The 19904-nt window shown below is 34.7% G+C and overlaps 1 protein-coding gene across 1 annotated transcript in view; it reads right to left on the bottom strand.

Moving 5' to 3' along the window:
* The window catches only part of KCNT2 (potassium sodium-activated channel subfamily T member 2), a 379130-nt gene that overhangs the window by 181793 nt on the left and 177433 nt on the right, over positions 1-19904 (bottom strand). Inside the window, exons 9-11 of the mRNA XM_061185285.1 lie at positions 5677-5857; positions 4310-4474; positions 2406-2542 (exon numbers count right to left, since the gene is read on the bottom strand). Coding sequence (XP_061041268.1) covers positions 2406-2542; positions 4310-4474; positions 5677-5857 — 483 coding nt within the window. The remainder of the gene's footprint in view (positions 1-2405; positions 2543-4309; positions 4475-5676; positions 5858-19904) is intronic.

Genomic DNA, 19904 nt, shown 5'->3' with positions numbered 1-19904 from the left:
TCCAAGTTATATTACTATCTAAGCAACTATTTCCTTATGGTTCCCAAATAATGAGTGTAGATAGCAAATAGCAAACACCTGTGTTTTACTTGAGGTACTGGGAGAATCTGACTTATTCTAGAACTGTCATGTATAGTGACAACGTATATGAAGTATGTAATCCACAACAAATACTAATATTGGGTGGGCCAAAAGGTTCGTTCAGTCTTTTGGGTATGATGGCTCTAGTATGGAGAAGGTGCTGCAACTGATTGAACGTGTCAAAAGTGGTTTGCGAAGTTTCGTGCTGGAGATTTCTTGCTAGACGACGCTCCACAGTCGGGTAGACCAGTTGAAGTTGATAAGGATCAAATTGAAACAATAACCGAGAACAATCAACGTTATACCACGCGGGAGGTAGCCGACATAACCAAATCAAGCGTTGAAAATCATCTGCACCAGCTTAGTTATGCGAATCGCTTTGATGTTTGGGTTCCACATAAATTAAGTGAAAAAAACCTTGACCATGTTTCCACATGCGATTCTCTACTGAAACGTAATGAAAACGTTCCATTTTTAAAACAAATTGTGACGGGCAAAGAAAAGTGGATACTGTACAATAATGTGGAATGGAAGAGATCGTGGGGCAAGCGAAATGAACCACCACCAACCACACCAAAGGCCAGTCTTCATCCAAAGAAGGTGATGCTGTGTATATGGTGGGATTGGCAGGGAGTCCTCTATTATGAGCTCCTTCCGGAAAACCAAACAATTAATTCCAACAAGTATTGCTCCCAATTAGACCAACTGAAAGCAGCACTCGATGAAAAGCGTCCAGAATTAGTTAATATAAAACGCATAATCTTCCATCAGGATAACGCAAGACCTCATGTTTCTTTGATGACCAGGCAAAAACTGTTACAGGTTGGCTGGGAAGTTATGATTCATCCGTCGTATTCCAGACATTGCCCCTTCAGATTTCCATTTATTTCAGTCTTTAAAAATTCTCTTAATGGAAAAAATTTCAATTCCCTGGAAGACTGTAAAAGGCACCTGGAACAGTTCTTTGCTCAAAAAGATAAAAAGTTTTGGGAAGATGGAATTATGAAGTTGCCTGAAAAATGGCAGAAGGTAGTGGAACAAAAAGCTGAATACGTGGTTCAATAAAGTTCTTGGTGAAAATGAAAAATGTGTCTTTTATTTTTACTTAAAAAACTGAAGGCACTTTTTGGCCCATCCAATATATTCTCGAAGAAGCTTAGTTTTCCAATTATGTACCATTCATTATATCCTGACAGTTTCTACTGACTTTTTTGTTTCAGAAGTTATTAAATCTTTGGAAAAATCTCAGTTAAACTGACCTATTATATATAAATCAAAACTAATGTCAGAGTTCCTGTTATGAGCTATCTAGTCATCTTTTGCAGGAGTAAGCAGCAAAAAGGGGTTTGGAAATTTTCTTCTGTTCTTTTCCGTCACCCACACACCCCCTCCACCATACACACACAAACACATGGAGAACATGCACCAACACACACACTAACACACATACTCAAGCGTTCTGGAAAAAAACCGAAACAACAACAAAGAACAACAAACAACACTTATGTTATGAAATTGAGGGAAGATACTTTTAAACCTAAAAGAGTTTGTAAGACAACTCAAGGATAAACATGAAGATATGTTTAAAACTTGTAAAACAAGAGAAAACATTGAGCAAAGCTACCTGCGCTAAGGATCTCTTCTGGCTTCTGAAACTAAGGATGCTGTTTTGCAGATGCCCTGATTCCCCAGTGTCTACAGTCTAACCAACAATCCTCTCACTCTGCCCCCATGAAATGACCCTCATGACCTGTGACAAATGTGTAAGACTATGTCACCTTTAAGCCAGGTGGGCTGGCATCTACACAACAAGAAGAGAGAAACTAAGACCCCTGTCACCTTTCTGATTCTTTCAGTCCCCAAGGACTCTTTCATGTCAGACACCAGGCAACACAAGTGTTACCTGCCCAGTATATAATACAAGCTCCTTAAGTTTAAACCCTGACGCGAACTGCTTTGGCATCTCACACAATTTTAGCCCAAGATTTTTATCTGTGGAATAAAAACAGTATCCAGGGATTTGGAGATGACTCTCCTTGAGTCTGGATAACTCAGCTCACCTCCCAGCAGCCTGAGATAATTACACGACACCACACTTCTCACCGTGTTGTGTGGATGTGGTCTGCCGAATATCCCTGCCCTGAGAAAGAGGAGCAAATACGTGGATTTTATATTTTTAACCTTCCAATTTGACCAGCAGTGGGACTAAAGCAAAAGCCTGTATTCAAAAACACACCTTGCAACACTGAAAACTGCTAAAATTTGGAGGAGAGAAAAGATATTAAAACACTACAAGATGGAAAATATTGAAGAGATATACTCACTTAGCTCGCAACAGATCCTGATCTTTAAGGGCTGAACCTTGAAGGTAGATGACTCTTTGTGACCACATCGGAATCTGTAGGACCCTTCGGACCTGCACATCCATTTCAGTAGGACACAAAATCACCACATAATAATCCTACTCAAAACAAAGTGGGCCATGGGATAGAGACAATAATGCTTTGTTTTATACTACATAGGTAAATAGAGTATCTAAGAACATTTTGAAATATGATAAAGTAGAAATTAACTCTTACTAACAAATAAAAGTTTGCATTTAAAACCTAGTGTTAAATAAAATGATACAGTAATAAACATAACAGACATATAAAAATCTCATAAATCAATATATTCATCCTGATCTTTTTCAATTTTATTAGTACCAGGAAGGGAAGGTAATCGGTGCTTATACTCAGCACACACTTCCAGTCTATGAAGTTTTCGGTTACGACTTCAGGCTGATTCTAAAAGATAAATTGCATACCAGCCAGAAGTCCTAAGGATCAATTCATACTTCGAATTGTTACTTTTAGAATAAAAACTGTGACAGTGATTTGTATCATTTGGTAATATTATTATGAACTGATAATATTGAAAATATTCTGATGAATATCTGAATGGAAAAAGATTCACAAAAATATTGATAATAGTGACAAAGTAACTTAAATTTAAAATTTTGAGATCAAAATATTTCAAAATAATGGTCTTTTGGAGAAAATAAAAAACAACCTGTAAGAACTTAAAATCTATAAGAATTTAAAATAATTTATCTGTAAGAATTCAAATTCTCTGGTAAACATTCACCATTTTATCACTTTATAATATATCTAGTAGGAATTTTTGCAGTGCTAAGAATTCTGCATATTGATATTAGACAAAATAAATTACTAGGGATCAAAATTTGGAAGGATCGAATTTTCCCCAAAATAGATTTTCTTTGTGGGTTATAATAAGCATCTGAAATTATTTAATATGAATAATAAAAAACCTAACCATTAAATATGGAATTCCTGCAAAAAATGAAAAATAATTTATGCAAAAACAGAAGAATATATTATATAAGTATCACTTCTAAATTAGATTTTTTTAATCCAAAAAATAGTATTTTGAAAGTTCTCTAAAATATTCAAGAAAAAAATCTCTTTATTTAAGGGAGAGATAATTGATGTACTCAGCACTGTCTTGACCTCAGGATTATCCAAACTCTTGCCACAAATTTATTGGGAAAACACAAGAAATTCAAGTAGCTCTTTGCTGTTTGGACTAGATTAAGTGCCTTGAGCAGCAAAGGAGATGACCTAAGTCTACACTGACCCAGAACCATAGCAAGTGGAAGAAGTATCTGAGGACTTTGTCTGCATAGACAGAAGAACAGATTTTTCTGAATTTATGATCTCAATCAGCAAGTTATTTCCCAAATTCTGGTCATTTATTGTTACTATAAATAAGACCTAGTTTCACTCCAGGAAACAAAAGGAAAAATGGAACTTCCAGACTTCCACATTTCTATCAGCAACACTTGATAAAATTCTGAAATATTCAAGTGAGCAGATGATATTGAAATGATTCTTTTATTGTTTTATTATATTTTATGTTAAATTTCACTGTTTCATAAAAATATCATTTATGCATTACCCAAGGGAGAAAAAAGCAATCATTTTAATCAAAGAAAACCTTTCTTTGTAGCAGTAACATAATTCCATCTGTCTTTCAGTATAGATACAGAAGGAAACTTAACATACTGTGTATTCCTCCAGCATTTTTTTCTATGTTCCTGGTTATATTTGTAGTTCTTCATTTTCTCTTTCTAAATTTGAGTGTATAAATAAAAATCCTCCAGAACACAGGCTGCACCATGATTAACTGACTTTAACAATGTTAGTAGGTATGATCTGTTTAAAGGTACCTGGAGTCTCGGATGAGCATAGAATTCATTCAAAAAGTCCATGAGTAAATCAATCTTCAGCGAGCTGACACACAGAACAACGTGCTTTTCAGTTTGAGCTCTGTGTCGACTATAGTTTCCACCTGACTTTTGTCTCTCCATCCACAAATAGGCCAGCTGTTCAAACTGTAATGCATTTTCCACATGTGAATGAAAGACACTGGACAGGAAAATAAAAATCAATGCAATACATTTGCTGTTTACTAAGTATACTCAGTTTCTTAGATGAAAGTCTTTGAGATTCAAATGATCAGTGTTCCCTTCAACAAGAGGTTCTTCACAGGATGGCTGCAGAGCTTGCTAATGCCTCCCAGGGCCTTCAGGTCTTCAGGAAACACAGTAATATGATTTTCCTATTGTATCATAGCAGGGCACTAAGAGGTCCGTGCCTCTGCTCTGTCCAGTAGGGTATGCAGCTATATATGTCATGCACTGAGTCAAAGAGAAAAGCCTCACTTTTTCTCCCACATTCTTATATCAACTTCAGCCCACATCTCCTGCAAGGGGAGATACCCTTACCACAAACGAAAGGCCACATTCTAGTTATTTAGTAGCTGGTATCTAAGGGTTGTGGAGTGTATAGGGGAGGGGTGTCATTAAGGATGACATGTATGATTGGATAGGAACGGGAAGATCATTTTTATACCTATGTAAAGTATATTTCGATACACTGTGGCCAATGGTTCTGTAATGGAACATGCAAGTTTGATTTGTATTGGCCACATCCTGTTTCTGACCTGCCCACCCATGGACACCCAGAGTTCATTGCAGGAAAAAGTTGAAGATTGCCTCTATGTATCTTTAGTCTCATTTTATATCTCTGTCCCTTTGCTATCTCCTTATCCATTCTCCAAAATGCTGCATCATAGCTATGTATCATCTTCAGATTTTGTTTTAGTTGACCAGCTTATGGAAACAATTTTTATTCATTACAACATATGGCTTTTAGATGTATTTTCAAGACTCAAGAGAAATCAACCCTTCACAAGTATATTTCCTTGAGCTATCATTCTATAATTTAAAAATATACTATCCTACAATCCTATAATTAACATAAATACTCTACTTTTGAAAGAAAGCACCTTGAAGCATTGAAATGAAATGTGAGCTATCAATTGTGACTGGAGGGAAAAAAAACTCAGTTTCTAATACAATGCAAAAAGGCATTTCTGATACAATTGTAATTAATTGACTGGATGGAATAATAGCAGGTGTTAATATATTATTGTTAGGTTAAAAAGCCACCCTGCATTTTTTTATTAAATGTGGAAGATTTGATTTCATAAGACTTTGCAGGTTCCTATAAAATTTAACATGGTTGTGTTTACCTGTATGGGGAGAACCACAAGAGCGACACAGATCATGGCAACAACAAAAAGCTTGGACGACCATGTTTCTGGAGTGACATCCCCAAAGCCCACAGTAGAAAACGTCACAATGCAGAAATAAAGGGAGTCGAAGAGATTCAGCTTCTTTCCTATTCGTTCCAGATGTTGGATTCCACAAATGCTAAAGAAACACATGTGAATTACAATTAAAACTTTCAAATTAGGCACACTGCTCCTCATCATGACTCTCTTGAAAACCAAAGCACATTTCATAAAGCCACTTAGTAGTTGGGATCTTATATTGAACAATATTTTGGTTGAGAAAATATAATTTTTAAGTTTTTTTTCTACATCAAACAGATATAGTCTTATTTTGATTAGTAGCCAAAAATTGTAGCCAAAATATCACGAAGTATATTTGAATAGCATGTAAAATAAATAGACTGAATTTCATGGGTGACTTACACAAACATTTTGAATGCGTGTCAAGGAAACATAGACACCAGAATTCACTAGATCTATTCCCCATCAAAACAGCAGTTGTCAGGGGGTGGTGGTGGGATGAATGGGGAGATTGGGATTGACATGTATACACAAATATGTTTAAAATAGATAACTAATAAGAACCTGCTGTATAAAAATAAATAAATAAAATAAAATTCAAAAAAATAGCAATAGTCAGTAGTCTTTTTTTTTTTTTTTAACAGAGAGACATTTTTCAGTATATACATGTGGTATAGATATACGTGTATATATTCCGTGTGTGTGTGTTCCATACACAGTCATCCTTCAGTATCCCCTGGGGTCTGGTTCCAGGATCCCCACAGATACCAAAATCCACAGATGCTCAAGTCCCTTATATAAAATGGCATTGTATTCATATTTGCATATAACCTATGCACATCCTTCTGTATACTTGAAATCATCTCTAGATTACTTATAGTACCTAATACAATGTAAATGCTATAAAAATAGCTATAAATAAGTTGCAAAGGCTATGTAAATAGTTGCTTGTATGCGGCAAATTCAAGTTTTGTTTTTTGGAACTTTCCAGAAATTTTTTCCCAAATATTTTTAATCTGTGATTGGTTGAATCCACAAATGTGGAACTTGTGGATACAGAGGGACACTGTATACAGGAAAGACTTGAGGAGTTAACCATTGCTAGGTGCCCCTAAAAATGAGTCTCTAAGTAGATCGATTATCTGTACAAAGCTACTGATGATATGAAAGTAAGGGAACAGCATAGAAATTGTTATAAGATGTTCCCAAAGTAGAATTGCTAAAATAGCATTAGAAATAGCACTGCTACTAGCTAAAAAAAAAAAAAAAATAAGTAAGGCTATGAAGCATGCATATATGTGCAATGTTGGAGGGAAATGAGATTTGCAACATAAAAAATCAGCTAAAAAGGAATCTAGTACTGACGCATGTTAAAATACGAACAAGCCAAAAAAAGATGATGAGTGAAAGAAGCCTGATGTAAAAGACTACATATTGTATGATTCTGTTTATGTGAAATGTCCAGAAGAGACACAGAAAGCATATTAATGGTTGCTTGGGACTGATGGTAGGAATGCGGTGATGAAAATGTTCTAAAACTGGACTGTGGTGATGATTGCAGAGCTTTGTAAATATATTAAAAATGATTGAATTTTACACTTAACATGAATGAATTTTATGGTATGTAAATTACACCTTTATAAAGCTGTCAAAAAAAGTCCCTGTATGCTTCTGGATACTCCTTGCAACTTCTATACAGAACAAGCAGACACAGCTTGATTATGATGACCAAGAAGATGTGCTATTCAATGTTTAAACTACAGAAATTCCTTTTCCAGCCTTTTAAGATATCTATGTATTTGTCTAAGTTACGTATCATAAATATTCAATTATCTTAAATATATTTAAGGCAGAGTATAAGCCACTGGATAGTTAGGAAGATGGGTAGGCACACAGGTAGATAAACCAAGGGACAGAAGAGAAACAGTAGGGTATGTGTTATCATTTTGTTCTGAGGCAGGAACTGTTCTGTTCTTTTTCTGTTTTCTTAACTCCAGGTCTCCAGAACATTTCAGCAAAATTTCACTTGTTCTATGTTCAGAAATTTTGTGTAAGCTGCCAGGTCATAATAGTTGACTCATGTCAGTTTATTTTCTCAGCTGCCTCTATGCAATATACCAGCCAAGCTAATTCTAAGACTTTTCAGATGGAGGCTTCATACAACCAAAGAGAACAGCTGTTTGATAACAATAGACCTTTCTGTGGAATATGTTTTTTACTGTATTTAAAATAATTTATATTTGAGAATGTAAACAACTTCGCATAACTTTTACACTTCAGTAGGAAATAGAATGAGGAAAAATATAATTTATATATTTTTAAGAATTCAAATGTTATTGAAGGGCTTACTATATTTTGCATAACTACACATTAAAAGCAAATCTCTGTTTATAGATAAAATGTACATTTCCTAATTCAGACATATGTTACCACGACCAGAACTACCAGAAAAAATCTCCTGCTTTGCTTCCGGGTCTTCAGTTTGTCCTTCTTTTAATGCAACCCACTCATAAAGGCCATATTCATATTCTTTAAACACAGCTTGGATATATCAATCTCAGGTTCAAAAAAGCAACTGGATTCTCACTGTTGAAGAACACTTTCTAATTTGTGGTGTGACATATTATTATAATAGCTGCCAATAAATCAATTCTTATGTTCATTCTCCTTGGCAACATGATATTGCTGTACTTCCCACTAAGGTGTACAGTCTGTCTCTCCTTGACCTTGAATTTAAGCCTATTGACTTGTTTGGACCAATAGAGTATTGTGGAAGTGATGCTGCGTGAGTTGCATAAGCCTAGACCTTAGGGGACACTGAAGTCCTTGTTCTCACTTTCTTGGAAGTCTAAGACCAAGACTTCCAAGTCTTGGAAGTTCTGAAGACACTGAAGTTCTTGTTCTCACTTATGGTGCTGTGCAGCAGCCCCATATAGTCAACTGGAGGATGAGGGGCCATGCGGAGGAAAACCAGGATGTCCCAGCTGCCAGCCAGCACCAACAGCTGCGCAGCAGAGAGACGCCGTCTTGGACTCTCCAGCACCTGTGAGGCTGTCACGTGACTGAAGCCGAAAGAGTAATCACAGGTGAGAACAGCAGAAAAACTGCCCCAGTCACCCATCACACAACTGTGAGAAACTACGAAGTTTTGGGTTTGGCAGTGGCTTGTTATTCAGCAATAGATACGCGGTGCATATAGAATTAACTAGAAACCAGGGGCTTCCCTGGTGGCGCAGTGGTTAAGAATCCGCCTGCCAATGCAGGGGACACGGGTTCAAGCCCTGGTCTGGGAAGATCCCACATGCCGCGGAGCAACTAAGCCCGCGAGCCACAACTACTGAGCCCACGTGCCACAACTACTGAAGCCCGCGCGCCTAGAGCCCGTGCTCCGCAACAAAAGAAGCCACCGCAATGAGAAGCCCGCCCACAGCAACAAAGAGTGGCTCTGCTCACCGCAATGAGAGAAAGCCCGCATGCAGCAACAAAGACCCAACGCAGCCAAAAATAAGTAAATAAAATAAATTTATAAAATAAATAAAAATAAAATAAAATAAATAAGGTGCCTCTAGTAAGGTGAAATAAGGTGAAAAAGTAGCAGAAATAATAATCATTTGATAAATCTTTGCAAAGCTTTGTAAGAAAAAAGAATTAACTAGAATCCAAAACCTGGATCTAACCTGTTTTTTCTTCAACGTTTCTCTCACTTATCTCCCCTTTACTTGTTATTTGGACTGTTTGCTCATCATAATATATATAACCCATGCCCCAATGTATACTTTTTGCCCAATCTGTTTCTTTCAACTGAAAATACTCTTTCTCCAATACCTCCAAGAATTCCCATTTTTTGAAACCCTAGCTCAAATATGACCTCCCTCATGAAGACTTCTTTGTACCCCAAGTTACAGTGTTTCTGATGAATTTCTAAAGTATATATGAGTTCATGTCTTAGATAGCTACACTTCTACAAATATGTATATATATATATATTTAGTGTTAAATATTTATCAACCCTACTCAACTATTATCAACCTCGATGACAGTATTTATACTTTATAATTTTCCTACAACACTTAGAAGGAAATGCATAGCAGCTATCCAGTAACTAACTGCTAAATGAACAAAAGAACACTTAATTAAACCCTGCTCAAATAATATATACAGACTCCAAAAAATAGTTCATGCATGTTTCAGTTTTTTATTACCGCATAACAAACTGCCCCAAACTTAGTGGTTTAAAAAAGTAACAATTTATCATCTCACATGGTTTGGTGGGAAGCTCCTCTGGTTTTCTTGGGCTCACACCTGCAGCTGTGTTCAGCTAGAAGTCTGGCTGACTGGAAGGTCCAGGATGGTCTCACCACTGGGGTCTATGGTCAGGGTTCATTGCTGGCTGTGGCGCCCAGTTTCTCTCCATGAGACCTCTCAGCCTCCAATCAACTCAACCAGCTTCCTTTTTGGCATGGCAGCTGCAAGCCCTCTGAAGACCTAGCTTTGATCTGCCCATTCTACTTGCCCAAGAAAGTCACAAGATCATCCCAGACTGAAGGAGTGTGGAAACAGACTCCGTCTCTTCATGAGAGGAGCCACAAAATATTATGGCTATGCTTTTCGATCTACCAAACTGTATAAATGATAATACCTATCACAACCTATGTAAATCTTAATACATTTTGCTGAATAAACCATATTACAAGGTATTTAATTTCCTTGATATGGTTGTAGTTAAATCTATACTTACAATCATTTTTTATAATTCTTATGCAACATTCCATTTACTTGACCTGGGAAAATCATGTGAGCCTTTCACTTATTTATTAATATTACACTTACACTTAAAGGACTTGGTATACCTTAATGCTCTCTAAATTGATATGAAAATGAAGACCCCTAAAATGATAAGAAAATGAAACAGTTGTCGCATGTTTGGTATAATTATACAAAAGCAAAATCAACTTTTTAAAAAAAGACTAATAAAGATGAATACACTGAATTACTTTTAGAGTTTTCCTCTGATTTTGAATAGGCTCGTCTGCTGGTTTCTCTTAGGGGCTCATTAAATGGGCCACTGCTTAGGTTCATGAGTAACAATGTCAGTACAGCTTTTAAAACATTGACGTCAACATATTATCTTCTAAGTCAATAAATATTTTTGTAATAAATAAATGACTTTTGTTCCTTCTCCCCAAGAGAAAATGAGGCAGAGGATACTTAAATATCTAGCCCAAGAACACAATAATCCTTTTAAATTATAGGTCAAATCTTGTTCCCTCTCTGTTTATAACTCTCAATGCCCTTCTTTCACATTCAGAGTAAAATCCCAAACACCTGGCTCTTCTCTGACCTCATCTTCCGAGATCACCCTTAATTCACTGTCCTCCAGTCACTCAGCCTCACTGCAGCCAAGCATCAATCAGTTCCTCTCAATGCCTTCCCTTTATTTCTAATAGACATCTCAAAGTTGACATGTCCAAATGGAATCCTAAACTTCCTCTCTTAAATTTGCTCCCCCCAAACTCTTCATCATCGGATGGTGGCAAATAGAGCTTTCTTGAGCCAAAATCCTGGAATCATCCTGGACTTTTTTTTTTTTTTTATAACAACCCATATCCAATCTCTTAGCAAACTCCACTGCTTCTAACTTCAAAATATAACCAGAATCCACAATCACTACTCACCATTTATACTGCTACCACAATGATCCCTGCCATCAGTTTCTCTTCCCTCCACTGCAGTAAACATCCCCACCCTTTTTCCAACAGCTTATAGTCAACCCATCAGCCAGAGCTGCCCTATGACAACATGGGTCAGGCCATGCTATTCCTCTACTTAAAGGCCTGAGAGGGCTCTCTATTTCACTTAGACTAAAAACTAACAATCTTTCATTTGTCTCCAGCGCACTCCTCTATCTGACCCTTCCCTATCCCTTTTGGACTAATTTTCTACTTTCCTCCCTGTGGTTTGCTCTGCCCCAGCTACACTGGCATTCTTGCTTTCTGACCAACATGACAGGCATGGTCCGGACTCAGGGTCTTGGCATGGACTGCTCTCTCTGGCTGGACCCTATTGCCGAGATATTGTCATGGCTATCTCCTCACATCCTTCAAGTCTTTACTTCTATCCTGACCATCATATGTACTCATCATATGTACTACATATGTAGTCTTTCTTATTCTGCTGAATTAAAAAAATATATAATAGTTTTAGTCATTTGCTGGGTTTGATGCCCATTGTCCATACACCTCTGTAAGAATGGAGTCTATTAGGACAGAGTCACGTGGTTTCTTCATCTATGTTGCCTGAGCACCTATATTACTGCCAAGAACATAATGACGTGCATTAATATTTCCTGAATGAGTGAGGGTCTGAATGTAAAATACACAGATCTCTGATGCCCACATTTAAATCACCTAGCTATTTAGCCTGTTTAGATATAAACAGAATAGAGTTCATTAAAGAAAGAGCACACAAAAATGTTTATCTCACCACTGCCTTAATGGTGGAATCTAATATAACTAAGAGGCAAGGCTAAATACTTCTTTGTCAAGAGGCAAATGACTTTCCCACCACCGTTTGAAATATTCGAGTACTTATAAACAAGTAAATTAGGTTTTAGTTTCCTGAGTAATTCGCTTTTGTAACTCCATCATTTGTTTAGTTAGCACTACTTAATATGATAAATACAAAATTTGGAAATTTAAAATGCATTGACTTACTTATTGAAACCCATTCTGCTTGGGTAATAGGCGAGCAAATTGTATAACTAAAAATTTGTCTTTTTATAAAATCAAATTTAATATTCAAATATAAAACTTGTATTTATTTAGTCTTGTTAACAGTCTAAACTTTCTGTCACTAACATATTTAAAAACAGTTTGAATTACTGAATTAAACTGACTATATTTCACGATTTACTAGTCAAAAGTTTTACCCAAAATCCCATTCATGTTAGTGAGTGAATCTTGCATACATTAATACTAAGTTCAATCAGGTTAGTTACATAACTATCATAATAACAAAAGTATCCAGCTTATGTTTTATGGAAGAAACAAATTACTCTCAAACATTAGAGAGAGATTTGCCTACAATAACTTTATAATCTTGACTTCGTTGTTGGGATTCACTTTCACATGAACTTCCGCAACTATTTCCCTTACGTTCTCTTGTATTTACGTAAAGAATCACACTATTTGAAGGGTAGAAACAGTTTAGAAGGGAATTCTGCAGAATTTGCACTAACATCAAATTCTAAGATAGGATCTTCACATTATTTAAACAAAAAAGTCTTTCAAACCTCCTCTAGAATTATAAAAATTAGATTTTAAAAGTATTTTGAAAATTACTTGTTGCATGTTTTTATTTTACAAAAGTAAATACTAACACATGGGGAAGCTTAATAAAAAGGCAGAGACCGGACTACTCTGATCACATTATATGGACACAGCATCACTTTCTGATACTAGTTATAGAGCATCTACATGCAACACGTGGAGAATGTTAAGAATATCTGCCAACTTATTACATACCATTTTGGTTATAGGCGACACAACTAGGAATGTTTTAAAGAAATATGAAAACTTATATTACTCTTCTATGTCAATCATTCAAATAAAAATATTTTAATATTGTTCATATAAATTATCTTTCTAAACAATAATTCAGCTACTTTTATGAAGGAACGTAAAAAGTGCACTTTCAGGAGAGATAGATACACAGATAGTTTACTGTTACTTTATTATATAATTCTTGAGGCTAAGACAGTTTTAGCATTGAAATACCCTTTTATTTTACTATGCATAAACATTAATATTTCATTTATACGTTAGCTATTTTTCCTAGCACTGTGAATGCTACAATGTGCTGTATAAGGATTTGAAGCTATTCAGTGATTATAATCCATTTTAATATAGATTGTTATCTTATTTCATTCACAGATGTCTTTCGAGCCATTATTAAATGAAAACTGCCTCTTCTCCCTGATCATAATTGATGAAGTTCAGCTAATTATTATTTTGTCTCTGTACCCAGAAGTGATTTTAATGATGGCACAGATTTTCTGATAAACTAAATCCAAGAATGTGCTCAAATACAGCACATTCATAATCAAAATATCCTATTTTGCCTTCTTATAAAAGAGATACATCTGTTCAGTCAGTCAAAGCCCAAGGTAAACTATTTAAATTATATCCTGAAATCAAAGTAGCAGTAGGATTTAATAATATAGAATTAAAAAATAAATAATCATAGCTGGTGGATATTAGTAAACACTCTGTTACCTTCAAATTTTCTAGTAATCAAATTTAATGTTGTTTTGTGACTGGGCCATAATATTTAAGAAAAAAAGCTCACTTAAATGCTTAATTTTAATGGATACCTAATTGTAACCAAATTTTTGTTTATTATCACGTATCCCCTGCCTAAACATTTGAAATTAAATAATTTACTACAATATAAGATATAAAAATAAACCAATATCACACCATGTCCTATTTGCCTTTTTGTTTCTTTAATATGCATACAAGTTACTCAGATTCATTTGTAGTGAGTGACTTTGAAATGGAAAGTTGCAAATGAATATATTTTTCTTATAATTTCTCTACTGTAAAAATATCTATCAATTTTAAATTTAAAAATGATTTCTATAAAACCAGTAAGTACTATAATATTTTAATCAAATGTTTAAAATGGAAAAAGGATGAACTAATATCATAAAGGTAAGTCATGTTTATTCATACAAATACACTTATTGATGGTTTACTAGTGCCAGGCACTGCGCTGTATGTTAGAGATGCAGATACATGACATCTTAGTCTACACAAAGACAGTTTCTAAAATCTAAAGTGAATGATTTTGACCTCAACTTTATAACACTAATTCCTACTAGCAATAACACCATAAATTAATAATCAAACATTTAATTCATAACTTGATTAATACTTAGGGAAACTACTTAAGCTTTTTAAATATCACGCTCCTCAACTGAAAAGTAAATGTAATCATGTTAACTTCTTCATTTGGTTATTATGAGAATTAAGTGGCCTAATGCTCAGTGAAATGCCTGACACCTAAGAACCTTCAATGAATTCATTAGTAATTTTGTTATTTATATGACAGCCCCGGCATAAAAGAAAAAGAAACACAAAAATGAGTCGAATATAAGGATCCAATATCTCCACATAAGTGTTAAAAAGCCCTCTCCACTTGACAAAAAGCTAAATGTACTATTAGCAAGAGAGTCAGGGACTGTGGAGGAAGAGAATGGCAATGAGAAAACAGCGTGTCTGTTCTCTTTGCTGTGGATTAGCTAACACAGTTGTTAGCAGCAGAAAACCACCCATGGGTTAATGAATATCTGTAATCGTGTCCAGTCTTTTCTCCTCCATGTAACTCTTAACTGCTAGGGGAAGTGGAAACATGGGCAAGTGTGGAGGGCTCTAAAAAGAAGAGTTAGGCAATTTGCAAGGTAAACCTATAATCTTTAACTATTTAGAAAGATGGTCATGCTGATATCAGTTGACCTTTGGAGGGTTCACTGTCGTCATTTACAGAAAGGGACAACTAATTCTTGGTAATGCAGTAAGGGAAAAAAAAAAAAAGTTAGGTGTTATTTCTGGGCCAAAATGTCAATATCAGGCTAGTGACTTGTTTTAAAAAGGAATACTTATCACAAAAAAGGACTACTTATCCCTGAGATTGCTTAAATGAAAGAATTTCTATTGTGATTATATAAAAGACTGTACATATGTATATTATATATGTATCTATTTTTAAAATTCACTGACAGGTAACTACTAAGCATATCATTATATGGTAATATTTTAAGATTTAAATGTTAAAATCATAATATTTTGAAAAAAAAAGTACAATTTTCTCTTTTTATATTATTTAACATATTAACTCATACTCAAGGCTATCATTTAAATATGTATTTAATTTTATAAAACTTATGAATTTTCTATCTTATGAAGATTAAATATACCTAGTTTTTGAAATTCTATGCATTTAGAGAAGCAGAGTATTCCTGCCATTCACATATTCATGTTTTTTTCATAATTGTGGTCAGTATTCACAATACTGGGCTTAAACTGGAATTTCAAAAATCTTTCACATAGCCATTTCTGCCTGAATGCAATTTAGTTTTATAGGAATACTCACTTGAGACAATGTCTATTTTAAAGATCATTGTCACAGAATAAAAACCCTTGAGGAATTTTATAGCAAGGACTTTGGAAAGTTTTTTTTTTTTTTTTTTTAAATCAAGTGGACATGTATTTAAACTATGCAGATTGGAGGACGAAATGCCAACTAGTCAAATATGTCTTTAAATACCAACTCAGAACTTGACTACCACCAACATGTACCAGAAACAGAGAAATGCCCTTGAGATTTCATATCATCCAATACTTCCACAATCAATAAGGACAAAGATTGACTATATGACTAGAATCATATGAACAAACACAGCTCATGAACGATACAATGCTTTGTTTGGTTTTCAACCAATATTTGTTGTTTTTCAATATGACCTATTGCCTATCAGTGACCTATTGCCTATCAATATGCCGATCAAGGAATAAAGGCAACAGATAATATCGGCATAAGAAAAGAAACAGTAGGAAAAATTTCGCAGATGGAGAGGGATATAAATTATTTTATTTTGGGATAGGTTGAATTTATCATTCCTGTAAAATATTATGTCCAATTCATTGTAATAAAGTAGTTTATTAATACATACGTATAAGAAGCCATACCTACACTCCCTGGGTAAATCTTACCTGATGGTAATTTTTTTACAGTTCTAATATTTTCAATTCCAAAAAAACAGGAATATGCACTTGTTATTACAAGACAAATAACGAAGATATAAATAAGAATTAATATCATTCCACCTCTTTCTATCCATGAGGTAATAATATTTAGTATATACCCTTTTGCTTGTTTGATATTTTGTTTTGTTTGCTTTTGTCCTTAATGTAAATGCACTTTTGATTTGAGTTTGGCAATTTATTACTATAGGATTTTTATATCTATCTTTTTAAAGTGATCTTGGGTTACAGTTTTATATCCCAACCCATGTTCCCTGATAAGCCAGTTTGCTGACCAGACATAGGGGTCTACAGTCAAATACATCTGGCAACTCTGAGTTAAGTATATTTTATTTAGCAAAGGATTTTTCAGATCCCTTTAATGACTTAATGTTGATCATGAATCTCTGAGAATAGAATACTTTTCATAGGATTAACCAAACATATCTGCCAAAATTCTTACTTTTGATAGAGTATCTTGAAGTATGAGGGTTTTATGAACTAAAATATGAGAACATCAGCCCATAGTTTGTGCTCTGAGTATTTTAGAATAACTGTTTAGCTTAATCATTAAATGATTTGGGTAACTTTGTACCTTTGTCCATGTCCTGAATTACACCACCCTGGATTTACTGTTCCTTAAAGAAGTTTAACAATGAAACATTCAGTCCCTGGAGTTTTTTTTCTTTGTTTTGTTTTTTGTCTTTTTAATTGAGATCAAAATTTATATTTTTAAAATGCAACATTTTAAGGGCATTCCATCTCTACCCTTAATCTCAATTTAATACTACTTAAAAACCCATAAATATGCATTTTGGAATGACCTACCATTCCTTCCATAGATCCACAAGAATCAATATGCCTCGCTCATAATTCCTTGGTCTTTACTGACTTCCTACAAAACTGAACTTTGAGCACATATGACAAAGGACAGTTTATAAATACAGGCCCACAGCAGCCATACTGAGTGCTGGATATACATAGAAGAGCCCTCTCTTCCTGATCACAAAGAAGCTAAGAGAATAGGACAAATTTTTTCATAAGCATTGTAATTATTTAGATGTGGATCGCCAAATTGAGCATGTTATATGAAAAAAAGACTCCAAATTTTATCTCATTAAAAAAATTATAAATTCTCCTTTTTTGTTAACTGAAATAGTGTTAAATCTTAGGATAATTTTTTAAAAAGTATTCAAACACATGCAAAAATCATAATCACATTAATTAAAAAAGGATTAGGCTCCATTTTATACTAAACATATAAAGCGATGATATATATTATACCACACATTTAATTTCTAGTTAAACTTAGGAAAAAATAAAGGCTAATGTAAAGTATTTATTTCTTAAGTTTCACTTTCACTAAATACTCCTCCATTTAGAAACGCTAACATCTTAATTTATATATGTTAAAATCTACTTTTTTTCTCTTTCACTCACTTAGTGAAAGAAGGATCACCAAGGTATGAGTTAGAAATTATGTAAGGCTATACGCCACACCAACTTACAAAATGGTAAGTGTTCTTTCTTACATTAAATATTTCAATTAAAGAGATTCCACATTGTCCCTTACCAGTCCTACAGAATACATTTATTTTCACAAAATCACATTAAATTTCAGTTTATTACATTTCCTCTCTTTTCATCAATAATGACCTAAATATCTATCTACTCAATAGTCTATGTAAATTACTCATAGGCTCATCAGCCTATAGGCCATTACTAGTATATTGCACACAGATGCAAGTAGGATTTTTTTTGTTCATGGTAGGAAAGATGGAACTTATAATCATGTAGTGTTTCTTTCTATGTTCCTCAGGTTATGTGCTGAGCATGTATTCATATTCATCCATAATTATTTATTTAAAAAATGGGTACTGTGTGTCAATGTAAAATGTATTCTCTACTATAAATTGTGAAGTGGGCAAATGAAGAAACAAGGCAGTGGGATAAGAAAGATGATTAAACAGATTAAACTAAGACTCCAAAATTCAGAGATTAAGCCCTTACTGGAAAAAATGGAGAACTGTATCACTAGCAGAAAGCTACTAAAATTATGTTCATATTTTTAAAACAAAATAACATGGATAAGACAGTAAATAAAGACAACGTGATACTTAATCATCTTATATTCTTGTTAATAAGTGAAAACATTTTTTACTTACTACTCCTTGCTTTCTGGAAAACTTTTAGGATTTTTCTCTCCTGAAGCTTCAATAAAGGGCTTGTAATTTCATTTCCACTGTGTTGTAGATCGTATGCATTTGAAAAGTTTTTACATTTATTTGTTCTACTTGGTGAGTGTTACTAAGTGTTGGTCTCAGTACCAGGTCCTGGGGGAGAAAATGGTATAGAAAAACTTGCAAGACTACTTCCTCAATGGGAGTTAGAGTGCAATGGAAGAGAGAGAAAATGATGACTAATGTAAATATATACAAATAACAAAGGAGAGCCCTCCAGGGCTATGAGTTCCTATAATAATGGAATCCAACCTACTCAGGAGAGTCAGGATTCAATAAAAAAGTGATGTTTACATAAAAAGGTGAGTCTGACCTTAGTCTGCAGAGAAGGCAGAGCATTTTAGGAAGGAGGGGGGGAGGTTAATCTGAAAGAGGAAGCAGGGGAAAAAAAAGAAAAGCAGAGCTTCTGAGCAGAAGAAAGACCAAGGATGTGAGATGAGAAAGAAAAGATGGGGGGAAATCCCGATGGTGCAGGAAACTTAGAACTTATTAAGGAGTTTTGTATTCATCCCACAACACATGGAAAACCTTTAACAAGCATTAAGCAAGTGGTGACACAATTGTATTTACATTTCCCAGCGCTCACTGCGGTGGCCACGAGATGAATGGTTTGGAAGGGAACCAGAGTGGACAACAGGAAAACCAGTTATAGGGCTATTGCCATAAAGAGGTTATGACAGTTTAGATAAGTGAGGTGAGACTGAGAGGGACAGAAGTGGGAAGATTTGCAGGATATTTTGGAGGTAAAGTGTATGGGATTTGTTTTATCATGTACTGTGTAACAGAACAGGAGGTGTGACGAATGACTCCATTCTTTGGGATTGTCCAAAAAATGGACAGTCGCTGCTATTTCAGAGTTACGGACAATTTGGGGGAAGAAATAGCATAAGTTTGCTTTTGAACATATTTCGTTTGAGGAATCTAAGAGGAAATGGCACAGAAACGGCTAACTATAAAGGACATAATTAAAACCATAGAAACTGGCCCAAGACAATTTGGTCACAATTATTAGGTTCTTTCTGTTGCACATTTGTAAACGCCAATGAAAAGAGGAAAAGTTGTGGTGTCAGAATCTCTCCCTAACAACCTTGCTGCCAATCATTACACAATGAGAGCAAGTCGT

This window comes from Eubalaena glacialis, chromosome 3 (assembly GCF_028564815.1).
Source record: "Eubalaena glacialis isolate mEubGla1 chromosome 3, mEubGla1.1.hap2.+ XY, whole genome shotgun sequence".
Taxonomy (NCBI): Eukaryota; Metazoa; Chordata; class Mammalia; order Artiodactyla; family Balaenidae; genus Eubalaena; species Eubalaena glacialis.
This window is presented reverse-complemented; position numbering and strand designations above follow the sequence as displayed.